The sequence below is a fragment of the Aspergillus bombycis genome, assembly GCF_001792695.1.
Source record: "Aspergillus bombycis strain NRRL26010 chromosome Unknown contig00025, whole genome shotgun sequence".
Lineage (NCBI taxonomy): Eukaryota > Fungi > Ascomycota > Eurotiomycetes > Eurotiales > Aspergillaceae > Aspergillus > Aspergillus bombycis.
This window is the reverse complement of record NW_019170027.1, coordinates 19,738-36,120: the sequence shown is the minus strand read 5'-3', so window position 1 is coordinate 36,120 and position 16,383 is coordinate 19,738. Positions and strand designations below refer to the sequence as shown.

At 50.8% G+C, this 16,383-nt stretch overlaps 7 protein-coding genes across 7 annotated transcripts; 6 read left to right on the top strand and 1 right to left on the bottom strand.

Moving 5' to 3' along the window:
- Positions 1 to 77: 77 nt before the first annotated feature.
- ABOM_003899 (fungal specific transcription factor domain-containing protein) lies at positions 78 to 2,222 on the top strand (the record flags this gene model as incomplete). Its single annotated transcript, XM_022531029.1, has 1 exon — positions 78 to 2,222. The coding sequence occupies one exon, from the start codon at positions 78 to 80 to the stop codon at positions 2,220 to 2,222; it is 2,145 nt and encodes a 714-aa protein (XP_022390911.1).
- Positions 2,223 to 3,633: 1,411 nt separating this feature from the next.
- On the top strand, positions 3,634 to 4,653 carry ABOM_003898 (uncharacterized protein; the record flags this gene model as incomplete). Its single annotated transcript, XM_022531028.1, has 4 exons — positions 3,634 to 3,786; positions 3,843 to 4,254; positions 4,315 to 4,464; positions 4,520 to 4,653. 4 exons carry the CDS (start codon positions 3,634 to 3,636, stop codon positions 4,651 to 4,653), a joined length of 849 nt encoding a protein of 282 aa, XP_022390912.1.
- A 1,108-nt stretch (positions 4,654 to 5,761) lies between these two features.
- Positions 5,762 to 6,487, top strand: ABOM_003897 (uncharacterized protein; the record flags this gene model as incomplete). The annotated part of the gene is made up of 2 exons (XM_022531027.1): positions 5,762 to 5,979; positions 6,049 to 6,487. 2 exons carry the CDS (start codon positions 5,762 to 5,764, stop codon positions 6,485 to 6,487), a joined length of 657 nt encoding a protein of 218 aa, XP_022390919.1.
- Positions 6,488 to 7,239: 752 nt separating this feature from the next.
- Positions 7,240 to 8,707, top strand: ABOM_003896 (putative MFS monocarboxylate transporter; the record flags this gene model as incomplete). Its single annotated transcript, XM_022531026.1, has 3 exons — positions 7,240 to 7,424; positions 7,491 to 7,728; positions 7,793 to 8,707. The coding sequence occupies 3 exons, from the start codon at positions 7,240 to 7,242 to the stop codon at positions 8,705 to 8,707; spliced, it is 1,338 nt and encodes a 445-aa protein (XP_022390920.1).
- A 1,152-nt stretch (positions 8,708 to 9,859) lies between these two features.
- On the top strand, positions 9,860 to 10,636 carry ABOM_003895 (uncharacterized protein; the record flags this gene model as incomplete). The annotated part of the gene is made up of 1 exon (XM_022531025.1): positions 9,860 to 10,636. The coding sequence occupies one exon, from the start codon at positions 9,860 to 9,862 to the stop codon at positions 10,634 to 10,636; it is 777 nt and encodes a 258-aa protein (XP_022390917.1).
- Positions 10,637 to 11,546: 910 nt separating this feature from the next.
- ABOM_003894 (acyl--CoA ligase) lies at positions 11,547 to 13,395 on the top strand (the record flags this gene model as incomplete). The annotated part of the gene is made up of 4 exons (XM_022531024.1): positions 11,547 to 12,601; positions 12,659 to 12,950; positions 13,003 to 13,106; positions 13,164 to 13,395. The coding sequence occupies 4 exons, from the start codon at positions 11,547 to 11,549 to the stop codon at positions 13,393 to 13,395; spliced, it is 1,683 nt and encodes a 560-aa protein (XP_022390918.1).
- A 57-nt stretch (positions 13,396 to 13,452) lies between these two features.
- Positions 13,453 to 15,056, bottom strand: ABOM_003893 (Zn(II)2Cys6 transcription factor domain-containing protein; the record flags this gene model as incomplete). The annotated part of the gene is made up of 2 exons (XM_022531023.1): positions 13,453 to 14,932; positions 14,986 to 15,056. 2 exons carry the CDS (start codon positions 15,054 to 15,056, stop codon positions 13,453 to 13,455), a joined length of 1,551 nt encoding a protein of 516 aa, XP_022390915.1.
- Between the last annotated feature and the right edge of the window lie 1,327 nt (positions 15,057 to 16,383).

Here is a 16,383-nt window from a genome sequence, read left to right as displayed (position 1 = left end):
ATCGAGTTCCGGCAGCTACCGATTAGAACATGGACAGTGCTGGACGACCTCATGACATTCATTCATTCATTTGCAAAATGCAACAAACTGCTAAGAGAATAAAACTATATAGAAGTGCCAAGGTCAAATGTCATCATGATGGCTCCCCACCCTGTCGGTCCTGCTCGTTGAACCCCGGACGGGAATGTGTCTTGAGCACACCGAAACATCAGTCGAAACGACATCAAAATTCTCTTGGATCTAGACGAGATCGGTTAACCCGAGTTTCCAAGTCTCCTAAAGATAGTGAGAATCGAGAAGCAGCGATCGGTCGTTCCGTCTCCCACACCGAGTCCGCAAGGGTCCCACCTCACCGAAACGGTACACAATCCTCGTCATTCAACGGTGAGATAAGAAAGCAGAGTAAATTTTGGACGCAGTCAATAGAAACGCTCGGGCCTGGGGATCCTCTGGCAGGCCTGGATGGCAAACTACTGAAGGATGCTTTTTATGTCTTTCTTCGTCATTTCCCGGAGTTCGGGTTCTTTCATCAGCCAACCTTCTGTATACTCCTTGATAAAGGAGCTATACCAACATTACTGCTTTGTAGCATCCTGGCCTTAAGTGCCCGGTTTATGCCGGAACTTGCCAATCTCCACGGGAGTCCCGAAAAAGCCTCGGAATATTTTGCGAATTATACTCGTCAGAATATCATGAGTCACGCCATGACAGCCATGGATATCCACACAGGCCAGACGCTACTCATGCTGAGCTTGTATGACTGGGGAAATGGCGATGGCTCCCGCGCCTGGGTGTATAACGGCATGGCTACCCGGATCGTTCATGGGGTTTACGCACAAGCCAAAGAATCAGCTAAGATGGACATGTCTTCTTTCAAGAATTCCCGTCTAGAAGAGGCATGCAGGACTGTCTGGGCTTGCTTTCTACTTGACTCTATGATCGGATGTGGAAAATGCCAGGCGTCCAATTTTTCGATGAGCACAGGTAAGATTCCTCTGCCCTCGGGCGAGGACGATTTTGCGTTTGGAAATAGTCCGTCTTCTAGACCAACCTTTATGGAAGCGTGGGATTTTGAAACCAATGACTATCACCCACAGAATTTATCCTTGCCGGACAAGATGGGTTGTGACCACAGCCTCGTTTTGATAGTCCAAGGCTTCCACATCTGGCAGGCGATTTCATCTTGGGTCTCTACTGGAGGGAGAAGACGCCAGTCACCGTCATCAAGAGAGCCTCCTTGGCGAGGCTGCTCATTTTGGTCTCGCAGCATGGCCGCTGTGAAAGATTGGCGTGCGTCACAATCTCCACAGTTGATATTCTCTGCGTCGAATATCAACATTCACGTGTACATTTCACGTGGCGAGGGTGAGCGTTTCGCTGTTATTAACCTTCTCTACTACTTGAATATAATCCTTCTTCACCGGGAATATATCCCTTTTGTCCCTCACTTGATCAATCGTCCACAGGGACCAGTACAACCCCCCCTGTTGATGGAAGAGGCTCCTTTTGGATGGTGGGAAAAGAGTGCGCAAGACATGTTTGCAGCTGCGTCAAATATCATCGAGATGATGCGGGAGCTCAATAAGGGCGGGGTTCAGTTTCAAACGCCATTTGCATGCTTTTGCGTCTTCAGTGCTGCGTCTGCTCTCTCATATGCGACTACATGGCCGTACATGGCACCCGGACTCGATCCTCAAACTTCATCAAGTCTGTTCTCATGGGCATCTACATGGTTAAGCCAGGCTTGCAAATTCTGGAAAGTCGCAAATGGCTGGTATAGTACCATGCTCACACTATGCCAACTTTATACGCAGATCAAAATGGATCCATCTCAGATACTGAATGTGCGACGAGATGTATTTGTGGCCTTGGAAGAGAACATCCAACGACTAGCAGGTTCCGAGACCCTGGATCTAGGCGATATTCCGACCGCAAACATTCTTCTACTGCTGCAGAGACAACAAGGGCAAACGGAGGGCAACAGCGAGGCGAGCATGGGAGGAAGAAACAGCTTCTCCGAAAGCAATGTAGAAACCTCTCAGGGGGTGCGCGACATAAATACACCAATCTTGGTAGAGTCTGGACAAGACCCTCTCGCGCCAGTTCATCCTCTACCCTTCTACCTGAACTCTGAGCAGGATTTGCTTGCAAGTATTCTGTCAGACCCCTCGGGTGACTGGACTCGGCCTTTTATCGACACTACACAACTTCCTGGATCGTGAAGGCTTTGATCAGGAGGGCCTCTAAAATAATAAATTTTGTGACTGCGAAGTTTTTCTAGGCAATGACTTTTCATCATTGTCCGTGCTAGTATTGTCCTTTTGAAGAACGAAGTTTTACTATTGACAGGTCATTCGTTGCGGTCTTGATTGCACAGATTTGCTGCCCAAGATACGCCCCCGATGTATGTCCTTTCCCTGCGCAACCACCGCCCTGAAAGATCGTTATATCAATTCCCACAGGATTATATCTCCAGCCCTCAATGCACCAATGTCAGCGCGCCCTACTCTAGTTGACCCTTTGCGAGATGTACTGAGCGCTGAGGATCATGTAAAATTAAGAGCAATGTCGGAGGGCCTCGGTTTGGCCGAAGAAGACCTTAGTATAGGGGTCAAAGAATGAACGACTAGCATGAGCTTGGATATGAATGTCAGCCGTTATGACCCACGCAGGAGATGTGTCATGCAATATACGTAGTATCTGGTGTTAAAAGTGTCGATACAAATATCGGTCAAACTCTGGAGAAACCTATGGAGCATCATTTTGTGGCAAAACATGACATTGGTGATGGGATCGCCCATATAGCAAGACATTGTCTGGGCCATGCCAAGCTTTCCCATCACCTATCTAGGATTCCGGGCCGGTTTGTTTATCCACTGGCTAAGGTTAGCTCGACAGCTAATGTTTCATCACACCACAAGCTGCCGCGGAGCCCTAGCTCCAGCATTGTTGCTCATTCGCGTTGGAACTGGTATTCCAAGAGGAAGCCCTATACTATTCAACCAGGACGATTTAAGTTTCTAAGTCTTAATTAGATGGGACCAACACAAAGGCGCTGGTCATGTAGCATGCCCTAAGGGATAACATCTCGGCAACGACATAGGGGATATCCAAATCCCAACATCGGTACATGCAAGTGAGACCCTGCGCGATTCCCATTTCGCGCCGCAGTGGAGAAAAAGTCCGTTCGCGGACTATGTTAAACACAACAAATGCCATGTTATTGGTGGAGGCTGGGTCTAATATGCCGAGGGACTCTTGGCACATCAACTCCTGTCTGAAAGTGAGTCCGGAGAAACCTGATATGGCTTGGCATTCCCCATCTCGTGGCCCTACTTTTTGCAGCCATGGCTCTATCCATGTGCTTGATTGATGGAGAATAGGGCTACACGACCGACTCTCCGACACTCCGCTTCTTTGCCTAGAAACCGTCGTATCGGACAGATTGTGGCCATGTTGATGAATACTAGCAGGTGGTCTCGAACGAAGCCAGGAATATATAAATATCATGATGCTTTACTACTCGTCTCGACAAATACGTGATTCTCTTCTCTGCTTTTGTCCTTGTTGTTTTTCTATATCTTAATCCACTCATTTTCTTTTATTATTTCGTTCTGTTAATTTCAAGGCAAAATGAAAGCCGTTCTTTCTCTCACAGCCCTCCAGCTGCTGGCCAGCTATGTGACGGGTCTCCCGCTGCAGGACAGCTCCCTGGCCAAGAATGTCAAGCGTCAGGGCACCAGCTCCTGGAATCCTCCATCGGAGCTGGTGACCCCTCTCAACGAGGTAATACCTCCACTCGCACACCTCGGACCTTGACTAACGATACACGAAACCAATAGGTATGGGAACACCAAATGTCAACCTACAGCGACCCTCTCGGATTCCGCAACTACGGATACGACCAGGTGATCGACGGCAAGGGCAAGATCAACTACTGCGTGCGGTGGGACTCCACCCAGTCCGTGACCCAGGCACAGCGTGAGCAGGTCGAGACGGCTGTGCGACGGTCGTTCAACAAGTGGATAGCCGAGCTTGCCGGCTTCGATGGGTTCCCTTACAACACGGTCGATGTCAATGTTGTTGGATGGGCTGTCAAGGATAAGGGCCTGCTGCAGGGCGACACCTCGGGTATTGAGGTGTACACTACCACCGATGAAGAGGGTATCCCGCAGTGTGACCCAGGATGTGGGCGATTCTTCCACCAGGATAACGACTACAGTGCCTGTGCTGCTGGGGCTGATCGCCACTACGGTATGCCATTTCATTCTTCCTGCACGTTTGCGTAGTCGACACGTACTAACGACAACACAGACCAAAGCCTGTGGCTCACTGATGGCTTCGAAGGCGGCGCCGGTGGTGACTGGGGCCAGCGCATCGGACAAGAGTATTTCATGCAGAACCTTGAACTGGAGGATATCCATATTCTCCTGCATGAGATGGGGCATACTTTCGCCCTGGATGGTATGTTATTCCCCTTCCTTTCAGTTCCAGGAGACAGCGATATTGATATTTCTAGATTTCTATGACTGGACCCCGACTGGTCAGACGAGCTTCATCATGCTGGCTGGTAGCGCGATGAAGATCACTGAGTTTGACGCGTGGATGGCAAAGGACTGGTGGCGCCATCTGAAGTCTCGCTACAGCCTTTAGATATCCCTTGGTATACCTGACATGGGCCTGTGAACTTGGGGCGATATCAATATATGTGGCCGTGTGGGAGAAGCCTTAGTTTAATTGAGAGTAGGGTGATACTGGGATTGACTCTCAGCAGCATCATTCAATTCAATAAATCAACTTCTCTGCGTTAGGGGTAATTCTGAGTACAGTCTAATGTTCAGACTACCCTGAATACACAGCCATCATACTACTTGTCCAGAAAACAGTGTAGACGAGAAGAGATATAAACGAAACTCGAGGAGCCCAGATAAACGCATGAATAATCTATAACTATTCTCGTCTGAGCAAGTACTTGGTCGAACCAGCTATTATACTAGAACTAACGGCGGAGCGACTGGTACATAATAAGGGTATCGACTAACATAATGACGCCGAGCGCAGGCCCCGGCTGATCAAAATAGCGTTTAGACTTGGACCATTCGTGCGCTCCGCGATGCCGCTGCAGGGGGATCCTTCTTTCCAAGGGGCCTATAACCCGGAAGATCGGATTTCAAGATTCCAGACATGCCGAGGGCGACAGCGAGTGTTAACGCGCAGAAGACAACCATGCTCAAAGCAAATGGGAAGTACTCTATATCTCTGTGTGATGTGTGGAACACGAAAGGATACAACGAACCATAGCAGGACAGCGAAGGCAATGATCACATTCACGACACCATCGTCCCATATGAATCCCACAGTGAGCTTTTTCTTTCCGTCTCGGTAGATATGAGATTCGTTACCGCGCCATGGAATTTGGTGCAACGAGGGGTCACTTGTCCAGGGTCTAGCGGCCAATATACAGTCCTCATAAAAAGGTTGATACCTCCTAGGGTAGATAAGAGTAGTCCTAAGGTACGTAGAATTATTTCACAGCCGATCACATATGCGGCGCATCCAATCAATGAACGCGGTCATTGGTTGGCTTGAGGCCATAGAGCCCGCAGTTGGAAGCAGGGGATCGGATGCTGCCACCTGCACAACGGCTTAGCTTCAATGATGTGAGGTTAACATTGATGAGGAATAATTCGTGTCATACCATCTCGGTTTCCTCAAAATCGTGTATGCTGTAGGTGCAATTGTCAGTGTGTGGACAACCATCATGACATTTCTAGCCATCTTCAACTGCATTCCAATCAGTGGGTTCTGGACCGGCCAGGGAAAATGCATCTCATTTAGGAAGTTTGCCATCGGATATGCCATTGTGAACATCATCACCGACTTGGCAGTGTGGCCCATGCCGATCCCGAACATGTGGAAGCTGCAGCTCCCAACCACACAGAAGATTACTCTGACGCTTATCTTCGTGCTTGGCCTTATGTATGGGCCCTTCAGCCACATGCGTAACTAATTGAGGACCAAATGTGGCTAACATGTCATTTTCGTTAGTGATTGCAGGGCGGCCCTCGTGCGACTCTTTTCATCCCTGCTCTTCCTCGGGAACTGCGATGTAACATTTTACTATGCGCGCGGATTCATGTGGTCCATTATCGAAGCTTCTCTCGGCATTATCTGCACCTTTCTTCCGACCATGCGCGTGATTCTAAAGATTGTCCTCAGTCGAAGTCTCGCTCGAGGGTTGGGATTTTCGAGTTTGACTCCGAGACCCCACCGTTTAAGCAAAAGAGGTTGGGTGCGGCCATCTCAATACAATGAGATCTCGGGGCCATGGAGGGTGCAGCCTGGCGCTGGGACCCAAAATCATAGCGATGTGACCACAGGGGTCAAACGAGAGGATGGTGCTAGCACAGCACGAGAGATTCGAGTTTTGGAAGAGATCAAGATTGAGTTTCAGCATATTAAAGCACCCTCGCCTGCAGCGTTATGATTGGGACCACGACGGAAGGCGAAACTCCGTCTCGGCTTCGGCGTGCTGACGCTTGTGAGTCAATTTGCGATCAGATCTAGTATTGATAATCGAACTGATGTGAAACAGGACCAGTGAGATACACGAAGTCTTCTAGCATTTCGAGTCAGACCGGTCAATGCCAAGACGTAAATCTCAGTCAACCTGAAGACCACTCCAATTTCTCCGAAAGAGCGTGATTTTTGCGCCAACAGTGTCACCACCTTGTTCAGTGCTTTCAAACACAGTACGAGTATGCAGAGGACGTGCAACGTGTCAGCGTATGGCGTCATGAGCGGAGTTGGTCACCTCAGAGCTCGCCATTTCTGTTTGTTTGGTCGTTCAGTGTATCGCTTGGCGGTGGACACACACAGTGGGTGCTTTGGACGATGGCGAGAGATGTCGGGGGGACTTTGATTGAAGGTTCACCAGGTCGCAGAGACAATCGAAGTGTTCGCAGTTGGGACGGAGACGAACACATGGACGGAAAAGCGTTTAGTCACCTGGACCCACGTGAACGGACCAGAGCTCTCGGATAAAGCGTGCCGAAGGATGGACGCCGGCGAGAGAATTCGGTAAATGCAGCCCAGACAGAAGAAAGAAAAAGACCCCACGGGGTAAAAATGACAGTCGGGAACCTCCGCTGCGGGGGCACGGAATCATTCCCGCCAATAAATAAATAAATATGAATGTCCGACGCTTTTTGCTGGGCTGTTCTCGGAAATTTTCCAAGCATGACAGACATGGGAATGCAAGAGAAATTCTCCGGGCAAGCCTCCCGAGACGATGATCACGCCCAGTATCCCGATCAACGCCAGGAACAGACCGACAGTGCAGAACCAGAAAAGCCACCTCCCAACGGAGGTCTGAATTCGTGGCTCAATGTGGCGGCGGCCTTCTGTGTTTTTGTCAACACCTGGTATGTTTCCGCCAAGGAGGTCGATATGCAACACAGTCGTATAGGTATACTAACCGACTGATGAAGGGGGTTAATCACCACATTTGGTGCGTTTCAGGAGTACTATCGAACCGTATTGCTGCGCGACCAATCCTCCTCGGCGATCTCATGGATTGGTAGCATTCAAGCCACTCTGATCCCCATGGTGGGAATGGTCACGGGGCCACTGGTTGACGCCGGATATCTGCGTATACTAATCTTGTCTGGCAGTTTTCTCATCGTATTTGGCATGATGATGACAAGTCTAGCGACAGAGTACTATCAGGTACGACCCTCTCTGTAGTACCTACACCCCTGTACATCGCATGAAATCTAATCCTAGTCCACAGGTACTGCTATCACAAGCCTTTTGTACGGGTTTAGGTGGAGGAGTCTCCTACATCCCCGCCATGGTGGTGTTATCCTCCTCATTTACGACGAAACGAGCAGTGGCAGTCGGCTGTGCATCAATCGGGTCCAGCGTTGGCAGTGTCATCTTCCCGATTATGTTTCGTCGCCTGCAGCCGATGATTGGATTTCCTTGGGCAGTTCGCTGCATAGGGTTCATCAATCTATTCATGGCCATCATCGCGTGCTCGATCCTATGCCGCCATCCGGGCAAGAAAACCCGTGCGCGAAGTCTAGTTGAGTGGAGAGCTCTGAAACAACCAACTTTCATGCTCCTATCGGTATCCCTTACCTGCGTCATGCTCGCCTACTACGTTCCGATTTTCTACGTTGCCACCTACGCACGGGTGAAACTGAACACGGAAACGAACCTGTCTTTCTACCTCGTGTCCATCATCAATGGAGCCTCGGCATTCGGACGAACCGTCCCTTACCTGTTGGGCTCTCGTATCAACACCATGTTCGTCCTGATCTCGTGCACCGCTGCATCGGCAGTCGCCATGTACACCTGGATTGCAACCAGCAATACGGCGGGATTCATTGTCTGGGCCTGTTATTGGGGTTTCTTGAGTGGGGTCCTGGTCACCGCACCGACCTCAATCGTTGCGCACCCTGTTTTCACTCCGGACAAGAACTACCTCGGGACTCGCATGGGCATGATGTGGGGAATCAGTTCCTTCGGAGCGTTGGCCGGGGCCCCCATTGCGGGAGCCTTGGTCGATCTTGAACATAAGAACTTTGTTCGGGCCCAGGTGTTTGCCGGGAGTCTGATGGTGGGGGCTGTGCTGCTACAAATGTGGCCGACTATTACTGCACTTCGGTACGATCGTAATAAAGATCGAGAGGCCAAGCAATAAAATAGAGACAGGTCAGGATAAAAGCCACTGCCGATAGTGTGCGTAGTCTCTACACCCTTGTGAGACGACACTTTGTATCACTTCGCTCATGCACCATAATTCATCACGTCTTCTGTAAATACAAGCAGACACTGATATCTATTTTTAATCACATTATGAGAGAACACAAATCTACAAGGATTTAAAGTAGCCCTGATTATGCCTATCTATTATGTTACATATATCCTCTCTTTACTATCAGCTTAACTTATTAATACTCTCTTGACTAATTGAGTATATGTATTTGACAGATCTGTCCTTTCTATTTTATACGCCCACTTCTCAGACTATATATACCACATGTACTATCATACACTTACACCATTTTCATATCAAGTTGTGTAATTCGTGATCATTATTATTAACCCACCCTAGGTAACTCACCATCGACCACTCTATTTATAAGCTTATTCCTTGTTCCTGCTCATTCCGGGCCATACACGGCCTTAGTTGAGGGCCTATGTTAATGTTACATTGCATCAAGCTAGTCATGCAGCCTGCCGACTGGACGATGGCGAAGTGCATTGGTGAACCACCAGGCGTATCGCCGGGCAGGGGTTTGCCCTAATAAGGCTGGCGGATTGGAGGAAATCCCAGTCAGTTAGCCTCGGGGGTCTCGCGCCAAAACACCTCATTTCCCTGAGATGCAGGGGTTGAACTTCTTTATAACCGTGTTATTCCCTGGAAATGTAAGCCATGGAGTCTGTCCTGCTATTCATTGTCGCTCGCCTCGGGGCGATTCTTATCCACCACGTCCCCGCCCCCGACTCCCATGATTTAGCTGTTTCTACACCGCATAATCTTAACTTGGTCTCGCACAGGCGTCTACATATCGATTGTAGCGCTTAGGTCGCCGTGTTACTCAGACTACATCGCTAGAGTGGATTCCTATTGTTTTTTCCTCCAAAGCGCTCCCCCGGGTTTTAAATCTCGACAGCCTGAGGTAGATCTTCACAATCAACTCCGCCAGGATAAATCGAGGAGCCCTGTTGTATATGTTATCGTTTCTGGAGAATACCAACCCTCTAGCGTTCACACAAGTGGTGTTGACGAAATAAACCGACCGGGTTCCAGGCCGACACACGGTAACGGACAGCAAGACGGGTGGAGTCCATGGAGAGAAGGCACAGTGCTGAAGGCCTTGAAGTCGCGCGATTCGAAGGCCTGGAATACAATGGAGACGCCGCCGGTCTCCAGTATGTACCTCCGGGAATGGCGCGCAATGGCGCAGCAAATGGTCCACATGTGATCGAGTCTCTCCCGGAAAAGGGGAGTCCGCAGCGCAGAATTTGCGGCCTACCGAGAACTGGTTTCTGGATACTACTCGCGTTAACAACAGCCTTCATTATCGGCGGCGCGATTGGTGGAGGAGTGGGCGGTTCAATAGCAGCCAAAAAGGGCAGCAGCCCACAGCCACCACCCGCGTCAACGACAGCTTTCACAACTTCATCTACTCCTGTTACATCTGCTACCAGTACTCACTCGGAGCGGTCGGTAACGGCTTCGACAACTTCTTCTGCTCCGGTTACCTCTGGCACAAGTGGCATCGCCGCTAACCCGTGCCCTGGGATCAATCAAACTGTAGTGACGGGGTCCACTGGCTCTGCGTTTACTGTTCTGTGTGGTGTTGATTGGCCCAGGGGCATCCAGGCCATGAATGGCAAGGGAAAAGTGAGTGATATTGGTCGTGCGACTGTATACTCTATACAGGAATGCATCAACACCTGCGTCGGTTCGCACAAGGACGATTGCAAAGGTGTAACGTATTCGGCCAATTTGACATCCTCATTTGACGGTGGGCAGGATGGAAACTGTTTCTTCAAAGACCAAGCTGGTATCTACTTCCCAGGGGGTGATACGATCATATCTGCAGGAATCATTGGGGGTTAGTGACTCCAAGGCTCCGGATTGATGTATAATACAATTTATGGTAAAGTCTATGAAACAGTGGCCTCATCTGAGTCAATACGCTAGCAGTACGAAGTATATACTATCAAGCATCACAATAACATGACCCTCGATATCCTTCACAGCCAACTAGCCCGCCATGGATGCAGAATGGCGAGTAGCGGGTGATGATGGTTTATGCTTTGTTGGTGGCTGTTGAGATGTACCAATCAACCGGAATGCCAACGAAACCTAATCTTAACGGAGCTAAGGAGCCATGGAAACAGAGAGCATGGCGAAGGTTATATGCGATGGGGAAGATAGGATTGTGGGCAACCTGGCAAGATTCCCTCCTAGTAGTCCATACCCCTCAAAGGGGTTATTTTTGGACTGATCGAGACTTATAGGTCCCGCTGGATGGCATGAGTGTCACTAGTGCTTATGCCAACGAGGTCGGGATCCCTGCATGAGAGAACAAAGAGATCGATGTTTATTGGGGCTGGCATCTTGGCACACTGCTCCTCGTCCAGCTTCTGGCGAGGCTTACAGTTGTCACTATTCCGTTGGCGCCTAGATTCAGCGCTCGCTTGTTTCAGCCTCACGACCCAACACCATGACTCCGCTGGGTTAAATCGTCTATAAACTACGAAGAGCTGAGCTTCTTGGCAAAAACCGTGGCCCCCACGTCTTGGCTGCATGGTAAAACATTAGATATTACTTAAGAGGGTATAATATAGACAGCCATCGGCATTCCAACCACCCCAGATCCCTGTAGGCAGACAAAGAAACACAATAAAAAACGGTGCGACCCCTGGGAGGGAGATGTATTTAAACCACTACCGTCGCCCAGAGGGACCTCTATTCTCCATACGGAGTATACCCCTTACATCTGCCATACACTACTACACTAACCATGCCGTACAAATCCCGCTGGCAGGTCGACGTCCCCGACACCCACCTAGCATCGCAGCTACTGACCTCCCCCACCGCACCCCTCTCCAAGACTGATAGATGTTTCCTGGACGCTGAACGCCCGGACACGCATTATTTCACGACCCATGACTTCCGGCTCTGGAGCCAGCGGTTCGCGGTCGGACTACGAAAGTCGGGTCTGCGCCCGGGGGACCGCGTGCTGATGTTCTCCGGCAACGACCTGTTCTTCCCCGTGGTGTTCATGGGGATCATCATGGCGGGGGGCATTTTCACGGGTGCGAACCCGATGTTCGTGCCGCGCGAGCTCGCCTACCAGCTCAAGGACAGCGGAGCGACGTATCTTCTCTGTGCGCGTGCCAGCTTAGACACAGGGCTTGAGGCAGCCAGACTAGTTGGCATGAGTCGGGACCGGGTATTCGTGTTCGACAACACGCTATACGATGGGCACGGTGTCGGGGAAAAGGGATGTCGATACTGGGGCGAGCTGGTAGCAACCCCAGAAGAAGGGGCGGGATTTGCCTGGGACGAGCTGCGAACCCCCGAGCTGGCCGATCGAACCCTGGCGCTCAACTACTCGAGCGGCACGACGGGACGCCCCAAAGGCGTGGAAATTACCCACAAGAACTACGTCGCCAACATGCTGCAGTTCACGTACATTGAGCACCTTCATCCCAACTATGAAGAGAAGCGGGCTCGCAAACGCTGTCTATGCTTCTTGCCGCTGTACCATGCCATGGCGCAGATGATTATGATCGCTGCCACTTTGGCCCTGAACACGCCCGTGTATATCATGCCGAAATTCGACTTCATCCAGATGCTCCAGTACACGCAGAAATACCGCATTACGGACTATGTGCTCGTGCCGCCGATCGTGGTTGCCTTGGCCAAACACCCGGCGGTCAAGCAGTTTGATCTGAGTAGCGTCGAGGATATAGGGTGTGGCGCCGCGCCATTGGGCAGGGAGGTCTGTGAGCAGGTGCAAGCTCTGTGGCCTCCGGGGAAGATGAATATCAGGCAGGGCTATGGAATGACTGAGTAATGGTTCCTTTCATTTGCAATGCAGTTGGAGATGCTCATAGATGTCTATAACAGAACCACCTGCTCCATAATCAATTGGGATCCCCGCGAGAAGGGCTTCTCGGCTGCGGTTGGGGAGTTGAACGCCAGCTGCGAGGCGAAGATCATGGCGGAGGACGGCGTAACTGAACTCCCAGAGCGCAATCAGCGCGGAGAGTTGTGGTTGCGCGGACAGAATGTCATGAAGGGATACTGGCAGAATCCAGAGGCGACCAAGGCGACCAAGATGGAAGACGGGTGGCTCAAGACGGGCGATATTGCTTTCGTGGACGACCACGGCCAGTTTCACATTGTCGACCGGCTGAAGGTGGGCATTGTGTTTGATCAATATAGAACATTAACTGACGGATATGGCACAGGAGTTGATCAAGGTCAAGGGCAATCAGGTTGCCCCCGCTGAGCTGGAGGCCTTGCTGCTGGAACACCCGGCTGTCGCAGATGCTGCTGTGATCGGAATTACCACGTAAGTCCTTGTTTCTTTATGGCTTGTCGATCGTTGCAGTGGCTAACGTGAATGTAGCGACAATGACGAGCGGCCCCGCGCCTATGTTGTGCTCAAACCCGGTCAAGCCGCTTCGGCCAAGGATATTGTGCAGTTCATCGATGGCAAGGTGTCACCGATCAAACGGATCACTGGCGGGGTGGTCTTCGTCGATGCCATTCCCAGAAACCCATCAGGGAAGATTTTGCGCAAGACGCTTCGCGAGCAGGCTCAGAAAGAGCTGAAGAAAGGCGTCCAGGCCAAGCTGTAGACAAATTGCGCAACATATGGTACTTTCAGTAGATGCGCTGCCAACCTTTGTACTTCATTAGCGATATACTAGTTTCTTTTGTCGATCCAGGTCACTCTCCGGACTAGGCGATGGTTTTGTTTCCTTATAATGCTCCAAAAATCGAGAAGCGCGGACGGTGGTCCAGTTAGGGATATTCTGCGTAGACGTCACCGTGTCAAATAAATACCGAGCAAGTTCCGCTTCTGGTTCGCCAATAATAGAGGATGCATTCTGGTCTTTGGCCTCCAATTCTGCTTTTAGAGACACCACGGCGATCGAAGCGGCAAAGGTCGAGCTAATGATACCTTCATAATGGGGCCAGGAAAGCAACGCTTTGATTGCTCTGAGTCTGATGGAATATCGCGGGCAATTCACAGCCACCGTATGGAGCCCTGGAATAATTCCTAAATCCAGGGTAATTGTCGGACGTTCCGGGAACTTGGCCATGTATGCCTCATGGGCTAGGAGGAGCGCCTCGTAGTCGGGGGTCAAATCATTAGGTACAGGTTTCTTCATCAGACAAGTCTTGACCGTGACGAGCTGACTACGATATTGTAATCGAATAATATCCGCGCTTTGTTGCCCCCTGTAGCTCAAAGTAGGATAATAATGATCGTAAAATGTCTCAAATTGGTGGCGGAAACGAGTATATAGAAATAGGATCCGCTGCTGCCTGAGGCGCAGCTTGCTGTAGTTGGCCTGGACCTCCGCACTGGAAAGCAGCCAGCGATTGGCGAGAAAATGGATACCAGGATGTAGCAGGGAATTCATATTGTGCCGTACTTCTTCCAGACTGTGGAGGGGGCGGAGGAAGTCCTCATCGGACAGTTCCTTGAGCCCGTCGTTCGCAAATAAGAACGGGCCGGATCCAAAATGCGCCGACTGGACGTCCAGCTGCCGGAGTGCCTGGATAACGCAATGGGGGATACACTGTTTCGAGATTTGTTGTGCCTCCTTTAAGATCTGGAGGCCACCTTGCAAATGCTGCAGAGCTCTGGTATACTGTCCCAATAGCAACTCGGCGAGCACAAAGAGCAGACAGCATAGCAGTACTATTTCGAGGCGTTCGGGATCCTGGGAAGCACAGCGTCGGTTTAGGAGGGCAAACGATCTGCTAGCCTGTTCAAGTGCGAAGCGATGTAGGGGTCGCCGGAGGTTTTCGCCAACTAGCAACAGCTTGGTTGTCTCGGAGTCTTCGTGGAGGGCGCTGAGCGCATTCGCGGCATGGTACACGGCCGGGTCGGCGCGACTCATCTGCAGAGCCAGTTGCTGCCATAACTGGGAGTCGAAGAATCCGGCCAGGCTTGGGATGGAACGATATTGGAAATAGGAGAAGCACCGTTTCTCGTCCGCGGTCGGCACCCAGGCCAGGCACAGCTCCACTTCTGGAATCCTTCCCAGCGGGCTCTTCCTCTTGATTGGCAAACGGCACAAGTCATAGCCCTCGCACTTCAGCCCTGCGGAGGCGCAGTTGTTGCATTGGGTGGGAGCTTCATCGCATTTGATGCGGCGAGCGCTGCGCCCAAGATGATTAGCCGAGGTTCACCCACGCGTCGGTCGTTTGCTTACCGGCAGGTCCGGCATCCCGTCATAGACCGCCTTCCGCGTTTCCTCCGTCGTGGAGGAGGAGCTTCTGTCATTTCCAGACCAGGTTTATAATCCTGCGCGGGGGGGAGTCAAGGGGGTAAAATACAGCAGGTCTATTAAGCTTTTGCCTAAGTTGAGCTGGACTGCAGCTAGGGCTGAGCACATCCTCCCTGGACTTGAGTGTTCAGAAGAGCAACTCGCTTATGCGCGGGTGGATGATCTCATGCCTTCTCCGTGTGGTTCGTTCCAAGCCAAGTCCCCACAACTTACGTGGCGCCATCATAATCTGTCGCGCTAACGAAACGGGGTTCTTCTTGAATAACTCGCAACAAGCATGTTTGTGGGTCTTTTCAGACTCGTCAGAACTTTAACGATAATGTGAGCGCGTTTGCTCCTTGACTCCAGAGTCCTTACGTCCATACTAGTACGCTGTGTCTGCGCCACGGTCTACAATCAGCATGCAAGTGGGGAATGGATATAGCATATAAGGAGCGGGATGACAAAACAGTCTAGCAGGCTAGTGGGATTGACCTTGGTGGTTTAAGATGCAGGGCAAGTTCGTTCCCATGTCATTGCAAAATGTGATATCGATTACGATCAGGTGATCGATCTCGAGCCAAAAGTATGTAAGGCCCAGGTGAGCCCATTGCAGCCCAATGTCGGTTGCGGCGATCTGATGTCGAAAAGAAGACTATTGGAGGTCGTATGACGACGAGACAGGATTGCAGGGCATCGATTACTAGTATATAAATTTCCGTAGATTAATTTGGTGGCGGCCACGTGGAATGACCAGGAATCCCTGTTTCAAGGCCACGCGCAACCGTGGTTCTCATAACATCCAAAACATTGACCCTGACATAATGTAAATAATACTTGGATATACGACTACGTCCGCTTGCTATACGAGGTGATCCCAGCTCCTGAGTCTAGACACGTTCTATAAGTTGTCCTCGCACGGTCGATGTCCTCGTACCTGGCGGCCAACCCACCTTTTCTAAGGTCTCATACTACCCTCCCCGGATGAGTGAGCTGAGAGATTCACCTCGCACCTCTTCGCCTCTAGGTTTTAAGTCTGAGGTGCTTTCACGCCGTCAATCGGAACATTTTGCGGTAATTCTTGAGAATTTATTGCTCAACCCAATGTAGGCCGGCCTGCTACAATCAGCCCCCTCGGCACGGGTTTGCCAGGGAGAGCGTGTGAGCTCTTCGATATGCATTTTGGGCTCATGTGGTTCCTGAGAATGTAGGGGAGCCTATTGAGCGCGTCGAAAATCACGTTTATCGCTCACGGGCTGCTTGGCGTCCTCCCTGGTGCACTTCATGCTAGTCTCCCGCGTTATTATCGTGCTCGAGCGCATCCCAATCAACACCAAGGTGCAT